The sequence below is a fragment of the Arvicanthis niloticus genome, chromosome 27 (genome assembly GCF_011762505.2).
Source record: "Arvicanthis niloticus isolate mArvNil1 chromosome 27, mArvNil1.pat.X, whole genome shotgun sequence".
NCBI classification, from domain to species: domain Eukaryota; kingdom Metazoa; phylum Chordata; class Mammalia; order Rodentia; family Muridae; genus Arvicanthis; species Arvicanthis niloticus.
Window position 1 is genome coordinate 9,100,039 of NC_133435.1, and position 25,001 is coordinate 9,125,039.

The following is a 25,001-nucleotide window of genomic DNA, read 5'->3' on the forward strand; positions in this document are numbered from 1 at the left end:
TCTCTCCGTATTAAATTTCCTGCTGTTGCAATTATTTAAAACATTCATATTATAAAAAAATGTGACTAGGTAACTCCATTCCCTAGTGGTTTGTAATATCTTAATTATGTTACATGGTTCCATGTTAACTGCAAGGAAACTTTTGCACTGTAAACTAGAATAAGAGTTTCCTACAAAATAAAATATCTGTATTGTATTGGTCATTGTTGAGGAGTTTTTCTTCTTCTTAAGTTAGTATTATATGAGTATGGAAGAGGGGCGCCCATAGGAAAAGTGCCCTCAGAAGCTGTGAGTGCCAGGCTCCTGGAGCTGGAGTGATAGGCAGTTGTGAGCTGCCTGACATGGATGCTGGGAAGCAAACTTATGTCCTTTGTAAGAAGAGTGCATGGTACTGAACACTGAGCCATTTCTCTAGCCTTTGAGCTGCCTTTTAGTAAGAGCACAAGTGAACAATTGCCATTTGTGTATGAGAGAAGTCACAGTATTTCATGTTTTTCTTTTTTAAATCAGAAGGAACTACACAGAAATGAATCTATGAGTAAGTGTGGCATGTCTCAGGAACTACGACCCAGGAAGTGGAGACAAAGGTGGTGAGAATTGGTGTACCTGGAGAAAGTCTTCCCACCACAGTGACATAGAAGTCCTGGATAAAATTCAATAGAAGCACATTGCTTATTTAATTTGGGCTACTTTTTAAATAAAGATTCAATTCCTGTAACATGGGAGTGAAAAAAGAAAAAGACAGAGGTATAATTTCTTTTTTTTTTTAACTGTTAAAAAAAATTGTGGTTTTGTTGTATCATGAGGCATTGAAACATCTGAACAAATCAATATCTGGGTTGTTGGTGAGGCAGCTGCATTCTCCTTCACTAGAGCAATTTGTCAGGTGATTAAAACAAACAAACAAACAAACAAACAAACAAACAAAAACTGACAATCTTTTGTATTACTTAAGTCTTTCCAAGGCATGTGCTGGTACAACACAAACTTTTCCTGTCAGATGCAACTAGTCTAGCATCCAAACATCAAGCACAACACTGTAGTGACAGAAGCACACTACACCTACTCCCACCTCAGCCCTGCTCGTTTATGTATGATATTTGGAGCATCTGGAGGAGTGAGATAGGATTGGGAAGAAGGAGGAGAAAACAGCATGACTATCTGGCCAGGAGGAGGTCAGTTGAAGTCATGCAGGGCAAGCCTGAACATGTCATTGGTGCAAACCCAAACATCATTGATGTTCTTTAATAGAAACATCTGGTGAAAACCCATGATGAGATCTTCAACAGCCTTGAGCTGACTTACGACCATGCTGATTATGCAGCTATCTGGTGTAGGCCATAGTATCATGGTCCTGTGCCATGATACTATGCTGAATTTTCTGGAATGGAAGGCTAGATAACTTCTCCACAATGGCAGCTTTCCCCTGGAACTGCTGTCCTTCCCCTGTAAGGCATGATACATCAGTGTAAATTGTGCCCATTTGGGTTCTGTCATCATCAAATAACGGATAGTAATGCTGAGTAAAGCTGGATCCAACCTGCTCCCAAATTGGCTTGTCTCCCATCCTGGAGAGTCACCCACCTCAGTGAGACCTGTGGGGCTGGCATGATGGCAGCAGCAGCAGCAACCCAGCATGGTCTGCTGAGATATAATTTCAAAAGGCAAATATAGAGCCTAGGATCTAAGAACTGAGGTGTCACTGGGTATATCAACATCACCCCAAAACAGTATCCATGCCCAGGAACAGTTGACCAACACAAAGTGAATTCCATTTTTTTTTTTCCTGTGGGATTTTGTTGTTGTTGGTATTTGGGTATCCTTTTTTATTTTACTGTATTTTTTACTTATTTATTTTGTTTTTCGTGTGTGTGTGTTTGAAAAATCAAGAGAAAGCAAGAGAGGCGGGGAGAGCATAAGGTTGAATAGGTAGGAAGATGAGGAGGATCTGAGAAGAGCTGAAGAAGGGAGAAAAGGCATGATTAAATACATATTGTATGAGTACAATTTCTAATGAAAAAATAAACAACTACAGCTAACCTAAGCAGGCTTAAAGGAGAGCACTAAAAACTGAGCTCTGCTCAAAGAGTAGCTTCTACAAAGCTACAGTGGCCATGGAAACAGGAGAAGACACAGCACAGACAGGCCAAGGAAATCAAACTTTAAATGAGAAGAAGAATTGTCTAGGACTAAAACCAAGACAAAATAAATCCTTGGCTATAGAGTGATGCTGCTGTATATGGTGAGAGGCAGGAGGCCTCCTTGGAAGGCTGGGCTGGACTTTTCTTGTCCTTCTCTACTTTGTTTCTGTAAGGAGAATGGCTTTCTCTTCTGGGATGACTTAGGGCCCAACTTGGACCCAATTTCCATATACTGAGTCCTCCAAAACTGTGAGCCACAGCAATCCATTCTCTCTTTAAGTCATTCTGTCGGTCATTTGGTCACAACTGTACAAAGTCAGAACAATGCAGCTTAGTTCAATGCTACTAGAAATAGATGTACCAATTATTTTTAACTAAAAGATATTTTGTAGAATTTAAAAGCTTTATACACTCTTAAGAGAAACAGGAACAGCTCGAGTCAATTTTCCTCAACCCTCTGGAAGGTATTCCACAATGGATGAACAGAATTTTGATTGGTACCCTTCAGTAGGTGCTTATGGAGAAGAGTCCTGACACTCTGCCAAGCATCGTACAATGGATAGAACATCACTCACAATGAAGAAGTATGTGGTCTCTAAATATCTTTACAACTGTTTTGTGATTTTTATGGTATAAATTCTTGGCCCCATCACTTTTCAAAAGATGTATTTTCTACTTCTATCCAGTGTTGTGTTGGCTGCAACAGATCATAGGAATCAGATTATTTAAATCTGGTCTTTTCATTCAAAATAACCTGCAGTCCTTGGAGAAATTATTGATGAAATAATAGGCAAGAAAATGGGATGCTCTTTGTGGCAAAGAATTCAATTTTATGGAAGGCTGAGAACACTGTGCCAATGTCATGTTGGTGCTATGGCTTAAAGACTATTTGTGTTCTCCAGAGCTCATGCTGTTTAATACCATAGAGAGACATGAAAAGGTGGGAGTAGACAGGATGATTGATTAAAGCTTTGTCATAGCAGCGGGTTAACCTCTGTATGCCATTCTAGGCTTAAGAGAATAGTTATTTCATGGATTACTTCAGGAGAGGAGCTGCCATAACATCCAGTTTTCTGAGTCTCAGTTTAGCTCTTTGTCTCAACATGTATCCTTCTCTGTCTCAGGACTCAGAAACCAAGAAGGACCTAGGTGTGTCCCCTCAACTTCAACCAGAACCATGATCTAGAAACAGATCACTTTCCTTGTACTTCATTCTGCCTGTGGTATTATGTTGTTAGCAACAAGAAATGAACTAAGACCATGGCTAAACATAATTTAAATAAATTCAAGTGATTAAAGCACATTGAATGTATAAACATCATGATAATGTAAAAAGGAACAAATGGAGAAAGACACAAAACTCGATGGAAAGTTCTAGAAGATTTTAGGATACAAACTACTCACTTTGGAATTTGATAATTAAATTTAAAAAACTGCCTAGCTCAAGGCTTCCATTATAAATTATACTTTAAAAATAGAAAATTTCCTTTTGGAAGAAAGAAACAGGAGAGTGATTTGTAGGAGATAAAAATCAGAAAGGACAATAAAAGTAGAAAGGCGTCCTTTAGCTGTCTCCAAAGAAATAACCACCCCTTGTGATGCCTAAAGAAGCCATCAAAAAACACATCCATTTCACAACTGTATGTCTTTGTGGGACCACTTCTTCATAGACTTCAACCAAAACAGCAGATTGGATGTGGTTGCAGAAGGAGACTCCATCTGTCTTCTACAAAGGCCAATATTAAAGTGACTTACAAACTTATAAAACAATGCCATTCTTCTTTCAGCTTGTAAGCGTATCATAATTTCACTTTAAAATGAAATAGGGGTTTGTTGTGCATGTATCCTGTCAGAGATTCATGAAATGTGAACAAAGCAATCATGCTAATAATCAGACAGACGCTTGTAAGCTCAATTTTACTTGTCATTGGATTCTTTGTTCAGAAAAAAAATAATATCTGATAGGTTATTATGTTTTAAATGAGGAAAGCATAGTTTCAAAATATACAAACTCATGATGGCTCAGTGGTTAAGAAAGAGTGATTCCTGCTCTTTCAGAGGATCAGAGGTGGGTTCCCAGCACCCACAGCAATAAGTCTAGCTCCAGGGGAGTGAGTGCCCTCTTCTGACCTCCATAGGAACTTAGCATGCAGTAATACATACATACATACATACATACATACATACATACACACACACACACACACACACACACACACACACACACTATGTGACTTCTCAGGCATGAGGGTGCTTGGGGCTAAACTCCTGCCCTAGCAGGTGCTCATAACCACTGATCTATCTTTCCAATTTCTGTCATATCAGTTTTAGTTTCTAATATGGTGGGTATGTATAATCCATATATACACATGATCTTTGGAGGTCCCAGTAATTTTAAGGTTCCTAGGATGACCTGAGTCTCTTTGATCTAGTACAAACAACTTTTATATAGCTATTAAACTGACTTTCGCTATCCAAGTTCCCACCTGTTAAGTCCTTGGCCTTGAACAATCCATTAACCTCCCGGTGCTTTCATTTCCTCATCTATATACTAGCATTTCAGTGTACAGTGATGTAAGTCAAGCCTTCCACACCTCAGCAGACACAGTCTAGATGCTCACTGGAAAGTAATTCTGATGGCACAATAAGCAAATAGTGATTGGCTATCTACTATGTGCCTGTATAACTTTATATGAAAATGCCCCAGAAGTTTATTTTCCATACCCATTGAATGCTTTTACTAGAGTTGCTCTTTTATTATCTCCTTCAGACACCTTTTTCTATTGAGTTAAATCTCCACTACTTCATCAGGTTTTTGATCTAACTACAAAGTGAACACACCGCGTTCATTACAGCCCAAGAGTTTTACTCTAATTCAGTTCGAACAGTATCTATCCTATGGGAAAAATGATCTGTTCAGTCTATTTTGCATATCCAATTAGAGATGAACATAAACGTTATACATGGCCTCTGTATTGAAGAAAGGAGCTAAGAGGCTATCACAATGACTGATATGGAGCATAAGCAATAATTTATCACATAATTTCCATCACTTTGCTATTTTCTCACCATTCTGAGGTAACACCTTTACTATGAGTGCTGCCTTGTTGGAGCCGTCTTGTTATCTTTCTGGCTTCCATATAGATTTAAATTTCATCACTGGGCCTTACTGTTGAATTTCTCTTATCTACAACCCCTTTTTAACCTGGTCCAGTTGACATTAATTCTTGGTTCTCAGATGCTGTTCTCATTTATAGTAATCTGAGGTTTATCCTTCACGTTTTCCTTCTGTTTCTCCCAGTAAATGCATATTAAGTATACCTTTTAAACGTCTGCTGTGCTGTTTGATGGAAACAGTGTTAAAATATATAACCTATTAGCATGCCACAGAGAACATGGAACGAGAGATTGGTCGTCACCAAAACCTGACATGCTTCAGTTCATGCATCTGAGCTGGTATTCTGAATGAGTCTGAGTGAGAAGGCACTGATAGGAAGAGAAACTAGAGGAAAGAGTGAGCTAACTGTCAAGAGACTGAGACTCATGCAGGGTTGGTCTGTGGCTGCCTGTGAGGCTGCCAGGCAAAAGAGGCAGAATGTACAAAAGAGACACTCAGACCAACTGGAGGCCACCATCAGAGCTGTGACTGCTCTCTGCTCTCAGCAGAAGCAGAGTGCATGGAAGTGGGATGGGGTTGAGGAGAGCAGTGGTGTGTTCTGAGTTATATTTAAATAACATGACTTTGGCATCTAAGATGGGAACAGAAACTGGAAGCAAGGGTAGAGATGAAACCATTTCCAGATGTTACAATAAACCCTAAGTGTAATCTCTGGGGATTACAGCAATGTGGTCAGTCAGGTGGTTAGAACGGATGAGACCATTTTAGACACGTGCTAAATGTGGGGTCAAGTCATTTACAGAAATCTACTTGGGAACATATCCCAGAATTTCACATTGTATTTAGCAGTTAGCCTTCTCTGTGGAGAAAGAGTTGGGAGGGAAGAGAAGGGGAAGGGAGGGAAGGAGAGGAAAGGGAAAGAAAAAGAAAAGGAAAAGGGAAAGGGAAGGAGCAAGGGAAAGGAAAGTGAAAAGGGAAAGAGAGGAGAGGGGAGGGGAGGGTGGGGCAGAGAGGAGTAGGGAAGGGAGAGGAAGAGAATCTTTCAGACAATGTGAAAACTTAATTGTCTGCTCACAGGGAAAGATCCTTAGTTAAGATATTAATTTTTCATATCTCCTCTCCTCAAAATGAATTCTTCTTCTCAAAAATTCAGGTATCTAATTTGGACCTTCCATGATGTCAATGAGTTTTTATCATAAGTGCTCATGAGCACTAGAGACTGCCGATGAACAAGACAGCATCACGGTCAGGAGAGAAGGCTCCAGCTCCTTCCTGTCTCAGCTCTGCCATGTCTACATTGCTTGCCTGGGAAAGTTCCTGGAAGTATTTAATAAATGCCACTCTTGTTAAAGCTGTCCATAACCTAAATGGTGAAACTCTTAGGCAGATTAACCATCTAGAATGCCTGTTTACAAGTGTTTAAGCATGTAACTCGGAGACACTTGACATTTTGGAGTGACTCTATTTCGGGGATTCGAGGCCAGTCAATTTCACTTTTTAAAACCTTCTCTATGCAGCAAAGATGGCTCCCGATGGGGAGGTTTTTTTTTTCCTATCAAAAATATAATATTTATCTCAAAGCCATATTTTATGTGAGGTTAGCTCAGTATCTTCCAGGCAACAGTCTCCTGGGAAGGTTGTCATTGTGGAAAACATCACCATTTTAGACCATCTATCCTTCTATGTGGGACACCCAAAGCTTGGCTTTAAAATGTAAAACTATTTTAAGCACCTTGCAAATATGAGTGTGGTGAAAGCGTGTCTAGCATCACACTCATCAACATTCTAATGGTTCTTGTGTGTCTTCTGTTTAAAATTAACCACAATGGCTCCTGGAAGGCCCATGCTGCCTGCCACAATGGTTCACTTCAGTGAAGGAAAATGTTATTCATATTATTGTCATTCCAGTCATGTTATTCCATGTCACGTGGCTCCTAAGTTCTGCTTCATTAAAGACATAAAGTACTGTAAGATGAAATGTGTGCTCTCTCTTATTTGGGGAACTCGATTGACATCTGAGCCCTGGCCTACTGACCTCTGAAGTGGGAACGGTAAATTCTATTGAAGGTTGTTGTGAAGGATAAAAGACACAAATCCAAAGTATATAGCATGATTTCTACCATAGAAAGACATCAGTGCTTCTACTGACTGCAGCTCTCCAAGTCTCCATTCCACCACACTGCTGTACTGAGTTTTAACAGCCACTCCCCCATAGTCCTTAGAACCAAGGATCGTGTCTTCTGCTACAGAGGCAGTATTTAGCAGGTATACAATCCCAGGCCTCATAGAGGGGATCAGCTCAGGTGTTCCTTATTGTCATCTTTATATGAACGACAAGAAAACCTGCCTCAGAATCTGGTTGTGATGGCTAACCGCACATTAATCCATGGAGAGAGATCTGGAGAGTCCCTTTATTTATAAATTAGTGATAGGCATTCTAGTCTTTCTTTTATATTGTCTACAAACATTTGAGAACAGCTTCGGGTTGGTGATCCATATTCACTAAGTGTTCGGCCAGTTGTATAAATAAGTCCCTTGGTAGTGAAACAATAAAGAATATGGTAAGTCTACGTATGTTTTCTGTAGAAGATAGGATTACATTGCATAACGTGCCTCCAGAAAAGTGCTTAGTATTGAAAATGAGTCAAAGAAATAACAGAAGATGTAGCAGCAGCTCAGATGAAATGAATTTACAGCTAACTTAATAATATGCCAAAACTCTTTGTGTTTTTCTCTGTAGAAGTTAAAGTGAAAAGAAGAAGAAACAAGAAAGACATTGTAAGGACCATCACAGTGTAAAGTAACAGAATAGTCCACTGAAAAGGGACAAACTTCCCAAAGAGAAATTAAATGGAGGAGGCATCTATATTTAAATGCACGAACATTTCCAGCAACAGTGGGAAATGCATTCATCTTCCCGTGCATATGCTGTTAGGTAGATGTGGCTACAAATACAGAATATATGATTTACTTCTTTTAGAAAACAGGCCCTTTTCGTGAAGATTAGGATGGCATTAACGCATGGTTTTTTGCGTCAGTCTCCTAAGGCTGAGATTACAGGGATAAATGACCACTTCCATAGGTGAGTTTCAAATTCTTTAAATGACAACAGGGTATAAAAAGAAAAAGAAAGAAAAAAGAAAAGAAAAGTGACCCATGTGCCCATGTATCCACTTTAAAGTCTGTCTTAAGCTCATTGAAGACACCATTTTGCTGGGGGAAAAAAGTGGCAGATGTATGTCTAAGGCATGGTGCTAAATCTTCACCAAATGGTGTTCACCTATCTTTTCTCAGATGTCAAATATGTCCCCACAAAAAAAAAAAAAAAAAAAAAAAAAACCTGCCAAGGATTTGCTCTGGCACCATAATCACTCAACTGAGACCTAAGGATTTCCTGTCATAGAAGATGTGTGTGTGTGTGTGTGTGTGTGTGTGTGTGTGTGTGTGTGTTGGCTTATAATAGTTTGTTTAAATAAACTTTGGAGTGGAAACATAAATCAAATAAACAGGACAATGCAGAGCCACTCTGAACAGAGAAAGGATTAGGACAGAGAAACCATGCTTACTTCTAAAAACATAATTAATATTCATTCAAATGTAGAATAATCTGCTAAAAGACAGAAACATCACAGTCAGTCTTAAAGGGTAGTGGTAATTCTGTGTAATTTCTTGGTAAAATTTAGATACAATGTAGTATCTCTACTTTATAGTATTCATAAAGGAGTTACATGTGTTAGACCAGTGCCCAGGAGATAGTCAAGTCCAGTCAGGGTCTGTCAGATGAGTGATCCCTTGTGTAGCATCAGCTATTTGAGTGGGGCATCCTACATCCATCCTGGACCTCTACAATGTAGTATTGTCTCCTCTAGTTCCAAGACACTCCACACCAGAACATTCTCATGTTCTTTTCATATAATGCTGTGTGTATGCACATGTGTATGCATGTGCATGTATACATATCTGTGAATGCTTCTGTGTGAATGTGTGTGTACGTATGTGTGTCTATATGGAAGTGGAGGTTCATGTGTGTATGCATACGTGTATATGTGCTTGTGTTTGTGCATGAGTATGTAGTCTTGTGTGTGTTCATTCATACGTGCATGGCACGTGTGTGTACATTTAGCAGACTAGATTTGCATTTGAGTTTCCTCTCCCTACATTTGCAGTGGTTGAAGGCAGGCCCTACATACATATTTATCTCCGTATTCACAACATAATTTATTCTTAAATGTAACATAAAGAGACACCTTTAAAGTGAATGAAGTCATGTTGTCAGCGGGAGGATTTGGTGTGTTAGAAGCATCATCAAAGGACTTAAATCCCAGAGAATGGAGCAGGCATTTACCAAGCACAAGAAATGCTAACTCCAGCAGTGCCTGGAGAGAAGAATTTTCATTCTATAAATCATTATAAAAAGCTTCAAAGAGCGAGCTAGAACTACACCAATCCACTCACAATGGACCCCCACATGAAAATATACATACATATAGTACACACAAGCATACATACAAATGTATGTGTTTGCACACTCATGTACCTCAAGCCATACACGTCTATGAACACACACAGGTACATATAAGCATGCATACTTGTGCATTCATATACATGTGCATACAAATATACACGTATAAGCAATATATGCACAATGCCATGCATATATGGATGAATACAAGCATGCACACACACTGTGGTAGCATGAATATGAATGTTCGAGCCTCCAGAGGCTCATATCTTTGAATGCTTAGTCACCAAGGATACCACCGCTTGGAAGGAATTAGGAGGTGTGTCCTTGTTGGAGTAGGTGTGGCCTTGTTGTGGCAGGGACTTAAGGCTTGAAATGCTCAAGCCAGGTGCAATGTCTCTTCCTGATGCCTTCAGATCCAGATATTGAACTCTCAGCTTCCATGACTGCCTGTGTGCTGCCATGCTCCCCATCATGCCAACAATGGACTAAACCTCTGAAACTATGAACAAACCCAAATTAAGTGCTTTCCTTTATCATAGTTGCCATGGTCATTGTGTCTTTTCTCAGCCATAGAACATGACTAAAACATACATGGATACCTATACATGCACAAACACAAGCACATACATATGTAGGCATACACACATGAGCCTCCCACCCCCATACAGGTACACATATGCACACACACATTCATACAGAAACACGCACACATGTCCAGATGTACACATGCATATGCAAGTGCACACACACCATTAGATGAAAGAAAGCACTATGAATGATGATTGAATAACACATACAATCTAGTCAATGATGGTGCATATGCTTTAACAGTTCCTGATATTATACGCACATATTGTAAAGCATTAACGTAGAGGCTGAAGAATCGGTGATAGGGGAACATTAGGTGTTGAGCACGAGGACTTAAGCTTTATCAATAATGATTTTTTTTTAAAGTACAATGTACTGAAATATGCCTTGGGCAGTTAGAAGAAAATTGAGATGTCAGTGGGCTCAGTAGGAGTACAGCTGCCATGGTAAACATGGATTTCTGCTACTTCTGCTCTCCTCAGTACAGTGGTGTTGACATACAGGTCAAAGGGCCATTAGAAACTGTCAACCATGTGCCACACAATGCATCTTCCTACTTCCTCTTTCCTTCAATGTGTCGTAGTGCTACCTGTGTTTATTTCTATTCGGCATTACACAGAAAGACCTCCAGCTTGAGAAGAAATTAGCTGTAGAGTTTTGAAATGAAAGACCAGTGAATTACTACACATTTATTTTTAGGATAATGGGAAAACTACCCAGGGTAAACTTTTGGTGAGCACATTAAACCAAACACGATGATTGGTGAATTATCTTCTCAAGAGCCTAAGTGCTAATTCCACAAATTACAGTGGAGGAGATTGTTGGGTAATTTTGTGGACTGCAGATGATAAAGCATTCCTGAACTTTAGAGGCAGAGACGATCCATCTTACGCAGCTGTTAATGGGCAGCCTATTTTCATTTCTCTTCATGAAATGGTGTTGTGGGAAAGTCTGACTCTAAGTCAGTCTTGTTTAGATGCTCAGTTATCACCAATTACAAGAAACACATTCTTAATAAAAGCAATTTCCTTTCAGTCCTATTTTCACTGTGGTCTATCCATGACAATTTTCCTGTAACAGTTTTCTAAACCTCCTTGTTTCTGACAAAGGGTCAGTGCTTCAGGCACTGCATTACTGCATCTCCATCACTTAGCACAGATGTGATTAATTGTGGCCATCTATTGGTGGCATGTCCTTTTCTGCATGTCACCACTCAAACAGTGGCCTGTGGTGTGTATTCTGCTTCGTTAGTCTCCCACCTGTACCTAGCCTAGGACCTGGGTATGACAGGTAGTCAATAAGTTAGTGCATGAGCTAAGGTACTTCACGCAATTAATTTGTAAATAATTAATACCCAAATAAAAGAATTATTACAAAACAATTACAAATGCATCCATGTTACAGTCTTGAGTATTGTAAATAATGCATTTCTATTATGTTATAATATTTGTTTAATCATATTGCATACAATGTCTACCCTACCAACGATGCCATATGGTGACTCATCCAAACAATACAGCCTAAGTAGTTATGATGATCAGTTTACAGAGCAAAATATTTATTTACTGAGTGTTTAATAGTTTTCTGATCATTGGGCATGTTAAAGTCAGCTAAGTAAAATGTCTCTGTCCCCCACAAGACCAAGTTGCTGGACTGAATTAGAACTTGCAAGTGATATTTTCATCTCTGCTAGACATTGTGTAAGTCCTGACAATGTCTTGGTTCATACTGACTCTGTCAATGTCTTGTCCAAGGAGTGAAATAGGCTTTTCAACCAACTGGATTCATTTACTTACGGGAAGACATTTCTCCCCATTTATATTCTCTATTTCCTGAGTGTTATGGTTTTTTTTTTTCCCCTCTCTTTTCTCTTCCTAGTAAAACAGGTAAAACCAATTAAAACCAGTTGTCCTTGTTGACTCTGTCTCCCACTTTTCTCACCTGGGAAAGGCACACTCAGAACACTTGCTTGGCACTTGGATAAGCCATTTCTTGGGGTACTTCACCAAATGTGAAGTTAATGTGGTGTATATTTTTATATCACACATTTCAGTTATTTACATTCTTTCTTGATATTCATATTTAGCATTCTAGATGTTTCCTCACTTGGCAAACATGTGTGACTGTATTTCCTATTATGAGAAAGGAAGCACTGTGGTTGAGGGCTGAGACCTGGAGCGCACCATCTGGGTTTGAATCCTGACTTTACCACTTCCTAACTGTCATGAAGGCGGCTTGATTTCCTCCTGGGTAAAGAGTGAGTAATAACTTGCCTCTGTTGTGGGGCTAGGATGAGTCCAGTGGGGCCTAGGAAATGGACACTAGATTGTAGGAAGCACTTTGTAATGCCAAGGTTGGCAGTCACATCATTGATTCAGTTAGCTCACCTGTACTCCCTTCTGGTCCTCCTGGCTTATACACAGTCCTCTCCTTTGAACTAACTCACAACCTAGCTCTGTTACAGCTTCTTCCCAGCCACTAAAGTCCTCTGATTATCTCTCATTCCTGGGAACTCCTAGAAGGCTCTGTCTACTCTATTCACTTGCATTTGCTCACTGATTCCAAACTCATCCAAACCCTAGCACCCTAACTCTCTCTCTTCCCCTAGTGTGTGATTAGACACCTTTCCTCAATGCTTAGACACCTCATTTGTCCTTGAGCAAACTGAGTTTCAGACCTTACAGAGGCCTCCGTTATTGTACTAGAACCTACAAATCCCAGCTCACAGTCCAGCAACATGTCTCAGGAGTATAAGTGCTGACCATGCACTCCTGAGAGCATGAGTCTGATCTCCAGAACCTATGCAAAAGTGGGAGCAGAAAGCTGACTACACAAGTAGTCCTCTGATCTATACACACACATACACACACACACACACACACACACTCCCCTCTGCTCCCACAGGAAACCATATAAATCTCCTAAATTTCATGACTGTTTATCTGGGTACTTAATGACAATCTCTAGTGTAAGTTTTCATTCTTGCATATGGTAACCCTTCAGCTGTATTATATGCTTCTTAGTGGTGAAACCATCACTGAGGGTAGTCTTTGAATACCGTAGGTATGAATTCATTTAATCTGTACTCGAAAACGTATCTGCCATTATTACCCTCATTTTCTGTTCAAGAGGGAGGGAGAGGAAGTTACAGAAGAGTACCTTTCTCTAAATATAGAAAGCACACAAGTAATTGCTACAGGGATGGATTTGCCTACAGAGTACTACAACTTTGCTCTAACTTAATGAATTATTTATAAATATCTACATTTAGTTGTTCCTTGTATGTATTGCTAAATAATGGTACTTCGTTTCTACTACTTCATTTTAAAATAGGGTCTTATTAATAATGTCTTTTGAAAGTAAACTGGGATGCTATTTCCATGACAATAAACTGGGATGCTATTCCCATGACAATTACAGTTAGGCGATCCTCATTCTGAGTATGCACTTGAGGGAGTAAGTAACTTCTGAAAAGTAACAGCATACATTGTGGACACCGTCTAACTTAGGGCATTGCAGTTAAAGGCACTTAATATGTATCCTCTTAATATAATTCATTTAATATGTATCCACTTAATATGTATCCATTTAATATATATCCATTTAACATATATCCATTTAATATATCCACTTACTATGTATTTATTTAATATATCCACTTAATATGTATCCATTTAATATATATCCATTTAACATATATCCATTTAATATATCCATTTACTATGTATTTATTTAATATATCCACTTAATATGTATCTACTTAATATATAGCCATTTAATATGTATTTATCTAATGTGTATCCACTTAATATATATCCACTTAATATGTATAATATATATATATCAACTTAATATGTATCCACTTAATATATAACCACTAAGAATCAGCTGCCAGTTACCCATATTTATGACTTTTAGACTTGCTTAACAGTAAACCAAAAGTAGAATAGATGAATTGGCCTTTGGAGAATTCTAAAGGGGCTGCTCAATTATAAGCTTATAATGTTCTAGGGTTACTATATAATACAAGGAATCTTAACATGAAAGGAGTCAAGACTCCACTTATGAGTCTAGAAAGTTAAAGTCCTCTCACTTGCCCCAATTCTCACATAAGCTCTTGGATAGTGCACAGTGAACTCAGGTCCTTGAAGCTGCATGCATTCAATATGAATTAAATATTTTGTTACTTAATCAGAACACAAAACCAAAACCAAAATAAGCCTCTAAAAGTGAACAAAGCACAAGAATTTCCAGAAGAGCCTCACTGGAAGCCTCTCAAGTATGAATGCTCCAGCCCCTTACAGGCTGTTAGAACTCAGAACCCTGGGAATCATGAGAGCCTACCACTGACATTCAACCCACACACCATCTCTGCATTCCATGTCAGCTTCTTAGAAAATATATTTATCTCCAGCATCAAACTGTGACTTGATCTGTAAATGCACTCTTATCTTCAAAGACAAGCATGTTTGGCTTGGCGTTTACTGAGGTGAATGGAATCTTAAAATGTTTCTCTGGAAAGTAAAGTCTGAAAGATACCCTATAAACTATTACGAAATCATTGGCTAAGTATGCAAATGAAATGTTCTTTAAAAATGTGCAGGTTTTACCGAGAGCAAGACAGTTCTGGGGAAATTGTGTTACTGTGAAATTCAGATTGATCATTTATTCCAAGCAATTATTCTTGTCCTCAAATACACATGAAGCTATGCTAAACAAAAAGACCAACTAAACTTTTGTTTAGAATTATTATGTCATTATTATATCAAAATGCATTTATGGAAAGGACAGACATGCAGATAATTTGCAATTGCATTATATGTTATATATGTCATATGTTCACAGCACATATACTGTGAACATGTAACATGCATAATTATGTATGCACAAATATACAAATATGCACACATATGTGGCTTTAATTACTAAAATTTCAGTGCCTTGTTTATACAGGAAATACATCACTAAAGTTGTATCGTGAGAGAGGAAAAGAATCTCTGGCCAATGTCATGACTTGCGTACTATCGAAAGGATGAGTCACAGTGTAAATTTATAATAGCCAACCAAATTCCCCCTTGGTTATTATAGGCAACACATACGGTTAAAATAGCATCATAGTTTAAGGTGTAAAGACATGTGACCATTTCTTAGAAACAAGCATAACTAAAACACATAAAGTATCAGGTGGTCTCCATGACAATGGGATGGAGAGGAAGAAGGAGGAGAAAGCTTCCTACCTTCCATCGCCCTCTTAAAGAAGACCTTGCAGCTCCCACAGGTAAGCACGCCATAGTGACAGCCAGATGCTTCATCACCACAGATTAAACAGATCTTCTGAGGTAAGGAGTCAAAGCCATACTGCGGGCTCTGGCTGGCTTCTGAATCTGGCCTTGAAATGCAAACAGATTCTGTTTAGTTTTAGGTACACTGCTACCTGATAAAGAAAGCTTTCTTAAACTGTTATCAATGAGAACAGAGTTTTTTTTTTTTTTTTAAATAGAACCATAGTGTTTATTTATGAGGCTTTTTGTTTGTGTTTTAGTTTTGTGCTAAATGTCTCATGTAATTGGGTTGGCTTGAAACTTGTTTCATACGAAAGCCTGGCCTTGAACTCATGGACTTTTAGCTTCCAAGTACTGGGAGCAGAGGCATTTGCCACCATTCGCAGTTTATAAGATGCTATAAGATGCCGGGGATAGAGCTCTGGGCTCAGTGTATGATAGGTAAGCAATGTTTCTAGAAACTGACCCACAGTCCTAGGATCATAAACACACATACACAAACATATACGCATGCATATACATATACAAACGTATACACACATATTTGAACGTCAGTGGACTAAACTTGGTGCTTGATTTCATAAACTCCCTATAATGGATTCCTTGGACATGCAAATCATTAACATTCATGAGCTTAATAAAAGGAGAGCCAGTGCTTCCTTTCATGTTCACAAAAGCGAGAAACTCTCCTTTAAAAAGAGCTCCTTAAACAGAAGTTTGCCTTTGGTGGGTGAAATATGACCTCCTTCCTGAATGCTGGGTCACAACAAATACGGCTGAGCTTTAGGAGTTTAACTGGAATTAGCACCGATTCCGGTTTGAAAACTCAACCCTGGAATGGTTGACTGCTCCAACATATAAATACAGATGTTATTTTTAGGCATTGTTAACACGCTGACATTATTTTGCCTAGTCACTGCATTTGAGACTCCAAACCCTGACCATTTTTTTCCCTTTCACGTCCAATACTTCAGTATGTGGGGTAACATTCTTGAAAACACTATGAGAAAAGAAAAGGTGTCTGCACCAGTGTGTGAGGAGTCTACACTCCGTCTGCCCTGCACTTGGTGTTTAAACACAAGTTCCCTCCTGCAGTTTACCTCACTCTTCACGTTCCCAGGAAAACTGGGCCAGATCCCTAAGGTGTCTCTGATTTCAGTTCTGAAGCCCCACCCCTCCCAGAAAAACTGGGCTTTTGCACCTCAGCCTCTCCAACACACACACACACACACACACACACACACACACACACACACCACCCCGGGGCAATGTCCTTCTCACAAAGTATTTAATGAAACCCCCAACAAATCCTCAGCACAATCAAAGATATGAGAGTGACACCTCAGGTTTTGAACCTGAGTGCTTCAGCTTCAGGAAGTTTGCGGGCAATGTTTGGGAGAAAGGTACAGAACAAAATGGTAAATGGTATATCTGTACCCACTTTACCACCATCCCCCCCAAAAAAAAAAAAAAAAAAAAAAAAATGTAAGAAGAAGGGAGGCACTGGACAGTGGGTGTCGGGTCTCCAAAGCCCAGCTCCCCCCAGCCCCCACCTCCTGTGCCACCCTGCTACACCGAGATGCTGGGGGAATGGAGCAGGGCAGGGCCTGCAGGCGCTCACCTCAGGTAGTTGAGGTATGGCGGGTAGACCTGGGGCAAGCTGTCCTTGAGCACCGCGGCCTGGTAGCCCAGCTGCGGGAGCCCATTGATGCCGAGCGGCGGGTAGATGGTGGGTGCTGCGGCGGCGGCCGGGGCGGCGGGCAGGCTGTCCCGGGGTAGCAGGCAGGAGCCGGAGGCCGGGGGCTTGCAGGGCAGTGGCGCGAACGAACCCTGCGTGGGCGGCGCGCCCTCCGCTTTGTACAGGATGCACTCCAGCGCGGAGCCCGAGGAGGATGCAGGCGACACCGCGGCGCTGCCGGGGCCGCCGGCCACTGCCGCTTCTCCGGGCCTGGAGGATGACGCTCGTGACGGCGCCGGCGCCAGCGGGAAGTCTGGGAAGGTGGCGGCGCTGGCTCCGGCCAACAGGTAGGGGCGCGGCGAGCGCGCAGCAGCCTCCGTACCCTCCTCCTCCTCCTTGATCTTCAAGCCAGGCGGCTGGAAGTCACCATAAAGAGGGAATGTGTCCTCTTTGGGATCACCTTCCGGAGGGTAGGTGCAGTCTGGGAAGTCACCGCAGGGCACCGGCGGGGATGGCGCAGAGGGCGAGCCTCGAGATGGGGCAAAAGGGCCCTGCGCTGCGGCCCCGCCGTCGTAGCTGTCCCCCTCCAACAGCTGCCGGGTGCGGGCGGCTAGGAGCGCGTGGTTCAGAGGCAGGATGGGCACGTGAATGAAATCCACCACTGTGGTGGGCAGTGGGGAGCGCCCGGGGGCAACCGGAGCATCTTGCTCAGAGGAGACCCTGGGAGCAGAAAACCGGGAATCTTCCTTGGGGACCAGGGTGACGCCTCCTGAGGCCGCCGCGGGCGCGTTGGCTGCGACTCCTCCTCCGCTGCCCGTGCCTTCCAGTGCTCGAGGTTTGCTCTTCAGTAGCGGGCCCGCAGAGCCCTCGGTCTCAAGGCCACCGTCTTCCTCCACCTCCACCGCATTTGGCTGCGGGGACGGTTTCACCCCTGTCCCGGGCCAGTGAGCACTCCCTGAGGTCGGGAGCAACAGCTGCCTGGGTGGTGACAGCCCTTTGGGCAGCACCTTCTGCCCCGCTCCTGTCCCGGAGCTGTTGCCAGCCTTGCTCTCTGGCCGGCTCATGAGCGGGGACAACAACCCCTTGGTAGCAGGGACACTGTGGGGGTCTTCGGGGAGCTCTGGCCCAAAGAGACACCAAGAAGTAATGGCCTCGCAGGCTGGAGGGCTGGCGTGGCTCCGCTCAGTCCCCGAGGGCGCCAACAACGTGTCTAAGACACTATCTAAGAGTCTGCTGTCCTTCTCCGGGGCTCTGGGATGTCTACCTCCTTCCCCGCGAGTGGCTTCGACTCCAGAGAAAGCTCCCTCCACGTCGGACAGCGACTGCTGGTCCTGTGTCTTTCCGTCTGGGAGCTCCGGACCCTGGCAGGACCGAGGGAAAAGCAGCCCGTCCAGGGAGATCGATATAGGCGAGACTACAGACGACGCGTCCGAGTGTTGGCTTCCCTGGAAGGGACCCGGGTCCAAGCGTGCAAGCAAGGGGGACCCGACGTGGTTGGGGGAGGGCGCGGCGCCAGACGTGTGGAGAGCCCGCGGATCCTTTGCCTGCAGCTCAGTCATGACGACCGGAGCTCCCCTTTTCTCCTCCCCTGTCTCCTGGGAGGAGGGAAAAGAAAAGGAGGAGGGGGTGCCGGTGATATAGGGGCAGAGGGAGGGGGAAGTGGGTGTTGAGTCGCAGGACCCGTGGGATCTCCACCTCCTGTTCGGGAGGGGCGGTATTGGTCAGCTCCTGTCCTTACCCTCTCCACCCAGACGCAGAGGAAGGGTGGTAGTCGCGCTGTCCCGGTGGCGGTGGGGTGAGGACAGGAAGAAGTAGCTGGAGCAAGCTGGTCTCAGAACTGAGAGTTATTCGGGAGACTTTTTTCGTGTTTCTCCTTGAATGGGAGACCCGGTGCTGGAGTGGCCGGTGCTGCAAAAAGGGCTCTCGATATCTCCGGACTGAAACCTAGACATCATAGGAAGTTTGCATTACAATCCTCACCAAAACCCTGGGGCCAAGACGTAGCCCATTCTCAGTCATTCGCCTGCTGCAGCTCCCTGGGCTCTCTACAATCCCAGCGAGTTCTGGTTGTAGGTTGCTCTGGTAAAGCTAAGAGAAGCTAGCCGAATGGCAGAATCCTCACACCAGTAAATAGGACAAAGCCTGATAGTGACAGTCTAGACTGGCTCCATAGCTTTCTAGCAAGCCTCCGCGCTCTAGGAAGGCCCGCCCAAAGCCCCTCCCTAGCCAATCACCGGCTAGACCCAAAACTCTGGAGTGGGCATTCCTGCTACTTGCTAGTCTGATTCTACCTGGAATATCAGATGCTTTGAGAAGAAATCTTCTAAACATATCAGACTTTATACAGCCAATTAAGTACACCAGTCCCACTGAGGAGAAAAACTATAGCCAATAAAAAGTAAAATTGTTGTAAATATTTCAAGATTTGAAATTTGTAAAGATTCAACACTGACAATGACATATGGTGCCATTATTTTTTATTTATAAAAGGTATAAAAATGATTCCAACTATGTTCATTTTTATTATGTGTATATGTCTCTGTGGGTGTATGTCACATGGTTGCAGAGTTGCTTAGAGGACAGCAGAGAGGGTGAGAGCCCCCAGAGGTGAAGTTACAGGTGGTTTTGACTAGTCTGATGTGGGAGCTGAGATCCTAACCGGGGTTCTCTAACGGAGCAGCAAGCGCTCTTGTGTGTATACACGTGAGCACCTGCATGTGACAGTGTGAATATGGTAGTTCAAGACCAGCCCCAGGGAGTGGATTTCCTCTTTGAACCATGCAGATTCTAGAGATAGAACTCATCCTGAGTTCAGCACTGAGCACCCTGACTGACCTTCTGTCCATCCTGCCTCTAACTTGTTCAAACTATTCTTTTGACAAGTGGGCCACCAATGTGACTTGGCAGTTAAGGACAGAAGACAGTTGGTAACACATCTCTGCCTGCATGGGGAGTTTGGACGCTGAATGCCATTGTTTGTCTTAATGAATAAATCTCTATATTTTCATGAGGTTCCCTTCAGTCCTTACTAAATATCCTGCATCACATCTTAAGACTGGGAAAGCTGAACAGCATTTTCTTCCCCTGAATGTTTCTCTACTCTTAGAATAATTACCATTGAGCTTTTAAAAAAAAATAAATCACCTTTAAATTCATGAGGACACTGTGAAGGGGAGAAAGTAATATGATATATTTTATATACAGTCATAAGCTAATATCCATGCTCAATTCAAGATCAGCAGATGTCTTGACACTGTCTTAGGCATGCCCTATTCAAAACTGAGTTTAGTCATTTGGGAAGTGTCTTTGAACCCAGGTCCTTTTTATGCTGATGCCTTGCACTTATTCTCAGCCAGGTCTGAGATCCGTGGAAGACTCTAAAACTGCAGAGTAGGTGGGGCTGCTGGAGGCAAGGTGCCTGGATGCCTGACTCACCAGGGAGGTACTACATAGGAGACGTGAGCCTCTGTTACATTAGACCATTGGGTTTGGGTGTGGGCTACTCCAGCAAGGAGTTATCGCTGACTAATTTTAGATGTGTGAGAATTAGGGAGGTAGAAGAGAATTCAAGGAAGCAGTTATTGTATGTCCTTACAGCATCAAATGGTAAAAATGGAGTGTGGGAACTGCAGGGGGGTGGGTATTCAGACAGTGCATAGAATAAGTGTGGAAAGCAAAGAAACAAGGCTAGCAGGTAGCCCCCTATACAAGCATATGCATGTATAATGTATATGGGGAACCTTGACTAACGACAGCGTGAGACATAGAATGTTTGCCTCCAAAAGTGTGTTCATTCCTTTACATACTGTCCCTTCCCCCTCTTCCTTGAAGCATTACTACCCACACATTAACCAGCGATCTGCGTTCTATCACTGTACACTAGGACTCGAAAGGTTCCTGGCTGCTTTACTAGGTGTTCTGTCAAGTTATGCTCTATGTCTTAGACAGGCATCCCTTTTAAATATTATTAGATTGACAGCAAAATCTACCAGTGAAAAGAAGAACCAAATGCTCTCTATGCAGCTTCCTGTATGTTTCTATTAGTGAGCTCAGGCTGGTGCATGGTTGCTAACTAATGCCCAGAGTGTATACAGTTTCCTTTCAATATCTGTTTTCTTTGATAACATTCCACTAGAGACTTCTTGTTTCATTGTTATCATGGCTTCCCAGAATCCTCTGGGTTATGATGGCTCTCAGACATCCCTTGTTTTCCATGATCTTGATACTCCTGAGGACTCTTGTAGGGTGACATTCTATATGTAGTCATGGCTCATGGGATTGGGAAAGAAAGTTAAACTTAGCAAGTTCTGTTTTCGCTACCTAGTATAAAGGATTCACACTAAACAGGGCTTATGGTATGATGTTGGCCTTGTGTGTGAAGCAGTGTTTCTCAGGGTCCTTCACATGGGTATTAATTAGCTCCACCCTTTGGAAGGAAGTCACCATGAGCAATAAGAGTCATTATGAGTGGGAATGTATGGGGGCAGGAAGTAACACTTTCTACTCCAAGATGGAGTGATTAACTGAAAGCTTTATCTGTATCTCTGCATGGGAAAACACACTTCAGCCCTGTTACCACTTTATTCTGTCTTTCGTGTATACCACTATGGATACGCTTTGCTCCTAAGTGTTTTTTAGCTTTGAGAATTGGAGGCTCCTTTGCTATCCTCTGTGCCAGTTGACATGCTTCACTATTATGTGTGGCAACGATGCACGGGCAAGGAGTAAAGGATTTTGAACCCTGTCTTTGATTCTCTGGAGCCAGAAAAAAAAAGTTCTCTTTGGTTCTCCAAAGATTCTTTGGAGACGATTTGCGTGCTACCTCTACCCTCCTAGAATCAGCCATTTCTCCTTGGAGTTGAGTTAACTTATTTGAAAAAAAAAAATTGTAATAGAAATGGAGATTTCCATTCCAGTTTATATAATATGTACTTCTTTTTTTGTATAATACTTTGAGTTTCAACTCTATTGTACCATACATCAACAGTTTACTCTATTGGCAAATTAGAAATACAGTGAATGAATATAGCATGTTGTCTTTGCCTGTGCTGACAAACAGTTGACAGTTGTATGGTTTATACTTTGCTAGAAATTTACTATATGTATGCCTGTCTTTATATACATATATTTTAATTTTTCTTAGATAAGTATTCAGAAGTGAAAAAGATATATTTATGTCTTCTGTGGCCTGCTTGTGATCTCCATGGACTTCATACACTGCCTCTGCATTGCGAGCATAACCATCCTCCGAGGTCGGGCTGTTGAGAGGGTGATGTATAGCAGACAGTTGCTTAGTGGCTCCTGCCCCATGGTAAGATGGTAAGAAGTACCATCTATGAACCAAAGAGAAAACTCTCACCAGAAATTGAATCTGCCACTCGGATGATGCTCTGATCTGGGCAAGGTAGCTCTGATCTGGTGTATCTAAGCTACCCATTGAGGAAATGCCCATCTTTTGTGTGTGTGGCTATCGAGTTTTTGTCAATTGACACAATCTGGAGTTACCCAGGAAGAAGAACCTCAACTGAAGAATTGCCTCTATCAGAATGGCTTGTGGGCATGTCTGTTGGGCATTATCTTGAGCAGTTGAGCCAGGGTTGTATAAGAAAAGTATCTGAGCAGGAGCATGCTACAAGCCAGTAATGAACACTGGTCTGCGGTTGCTGATTCAGTTCCTGCCTTGGTTACCCTCAGTGATGGATCACAGCCCTTAAGATGTGACAAGCCCTTTCCTTTCCAGCATGGCTTTTCATCAGTGTTTTATGACAACAGAGAAGCAGTCTGGGGCAAGCACTATCATTTACAGCAGGATTTTCTTGTAGGCATGCTTATGTATTATATGACTTAGGGGTCACTCCACAAGCCTATAATTTGCTGTGGACTTCGAACATGCCAGGTTTTCTGCAAAGCTTTCCCACTAGCTCTGCTTTTAACACATATGTGCAAACTTTGTACCTCGAAGATAGTTTCTCTGTCTTCTGTCTTTCTTGAAAACTATCTTCCATTGTTATTCCATCATCTTTATTTCCTTCTACATTATCTTCTGAACTAGTGGCATGATTCCTAGCTATGTTGAAATAAACATTTTGATGGGAATTAGAACTTCATTTAAAACCTTTCATTTCCTTATTCCGTGGTTATTTAAATATGTTGTGCCAGGCTTCACTTATTGTCAAAGTAGATTAGTAAATACCTGTTAAGATGCTTTAAGACCACACTGAGAGCCTGGAATTGATGTAATACCTGGTAAAAATTAGTAAAACGGTAGGTGCTTCCCTAATGTGTCCCCTCCAACCAAGTTCTAGGTTGAATCACTCACCCACAATGTAACTGAATCTCTCTCTCTCTCTCTCTCTCTCTCTCTCTCTCTCTCTCTTTCTCTCCTTCTCTCTGGCAAAATCACAGTTTCTCTGTTCTCTCTCCCCTTTCACTTATACGTGGGGAGGTAGGCTGTGAGGATCAGTTGGGTGCTTGGTCAAGCACAAGCTTAGAACCCTGGAACCTTACTGGAGGCAGGAGTTCAGCTCTTCTCCCAGGCCCTGGTTCTTTTCATTTAGCTTCAGCCCTCCAACAACCCCTCCCACAGAGAGGTCTATGGCCAACAGTCAGGAGGAACTGGCCTCAGGCCCTAGAGAGATTTATATACTAATGAGGTACCTGAAGGCCAGAAGGTGGAACTAATTAAGCATTCTTCCCCAGCCCCTCTCCCCTCTCTCCCTCCCTATTTAACTCAGGTCTGCCCTGGATTTTTTTTTTTGGGGGGGGATGCATCCAGATCGATCCTCCATCTGCCATGACATTAAAGCCTGTAAAAACCCATGTACTTTCTTGTGTCATTGGGACTATGCCGTGAGAAGCCGTGAAGAGGCCTTTACTGAGCCACAGCCTCTGTGCCTAACTTCCAGCCTGGAGGAACCCTGCGTTTCCTGGCAGCCAATTACAGACACTCACTCACAGAGAGAGGAAGGGAGGGAGAGAAGGAGAGAGAGAGAGAGAGAGAGAGAGAGAGAGAGAGAGAGAGAGAGAGAGAACATGTACATATTTCACAGCAAATGTCCAAATACTGTTTGTCATATCACTTTCTGAACTTATGCCACTGATATAAATGACAGGTGTTTACAGACAATAATGTCAAAGGAAGCAAACAAAAACAAAAAACAAAACAAATAAACAAAAAACCCGTGTGCGCACAACCACACACACATACAGACACACACATACAGACACACACACACACACAAAGGCTGAATTTTTTCACTAAATTTGGTGTTTGCAGGATGCTCTAAGACATTGGTAAGGCTGACTATATGAAATTAAGGTGAACTGGCTTGAATATTACCAGGTTTAGAGCTGAAAGCCAGATGAGAATGTGTGGAAAACATGTTCCTCAACTCTGGGACTGCCTTGCAAATATTTAATTCTGCGTCTCTGTTTAATACCCTGTTGTTGTTGTTGTTGTTTTTTCATAGAAGGAAAAATATACAAACAGGTCCTGTTCTAGAAAATCATAACAGAAGACACAGTCAAGCACCCAGCAGGCACTTAACATCCAATCCAGAAGAAACAAAGGGGACCAAGATTATCACTTGGAGAGTTTTGATTGAGAAAAGAAGATACTAATAATGGAAAAGGTTCTGTGTTATTTTTATTTAAAGAATAGAGACACTTGAAAATGTGTAAAGCAAAGAGGCCTATGGAGATAAGAAACTGAAAACATAAGAGAAAGAAA

The 25,001-nt window shown here is 42.0% G+C and overlaps 1 protein-coding gene, 1 long non-coding RNA gene and 1 pseudogene across 2 annotated transcripts in view; 1 reads left to right on the top strand and 2 right to left on the bottom strand.

The window, feature by feature from the left end:
- Pgr (progesterone receptor) overlaps window positions 1-19,049 on the bottom strand; it is a 64,002-nt gene extending 44,953 nt beyond the window's left edge. Inside the window, exons 1-2 of the mRNA XM_076926089.1 lie at window positions 17,216-19,049; window positions 15,550-15,701 (exon numbers count right to left, since the gene is read on the bottom strand). Of these exons, the coding sequence (XP_076782204.1) occupies window positions 15,550-15,701; window positions 17,216-18,831 (1,768 nt within the window). The 5' untranslated portion in view covers window positions 18,832-19,049. The remainder of the gene's footprint in view (window positions 1-15,549; window positions 15,702-17,215) is intronic.
- LOC143439619 (nuclear transport factor 2 pseudogene) lies at window positions 1,177-1,567 on the bottom strand (annotated as a pseudogene).
- Window positions 17,614-24,091, top strand: LOC143439688 (uncharacterized). The gene is made up of 2 exons (XR_013107771.1): window positions 17,614-17,742; window positions 22,416-24,091. It is a non-coding gene; the product is annotated as an uncharacterized LOC143439688 (long non-coding RNA).
- The last annotated feature ends 910 nt before the right edge of the window (window positions 24,092-25,001 follow it).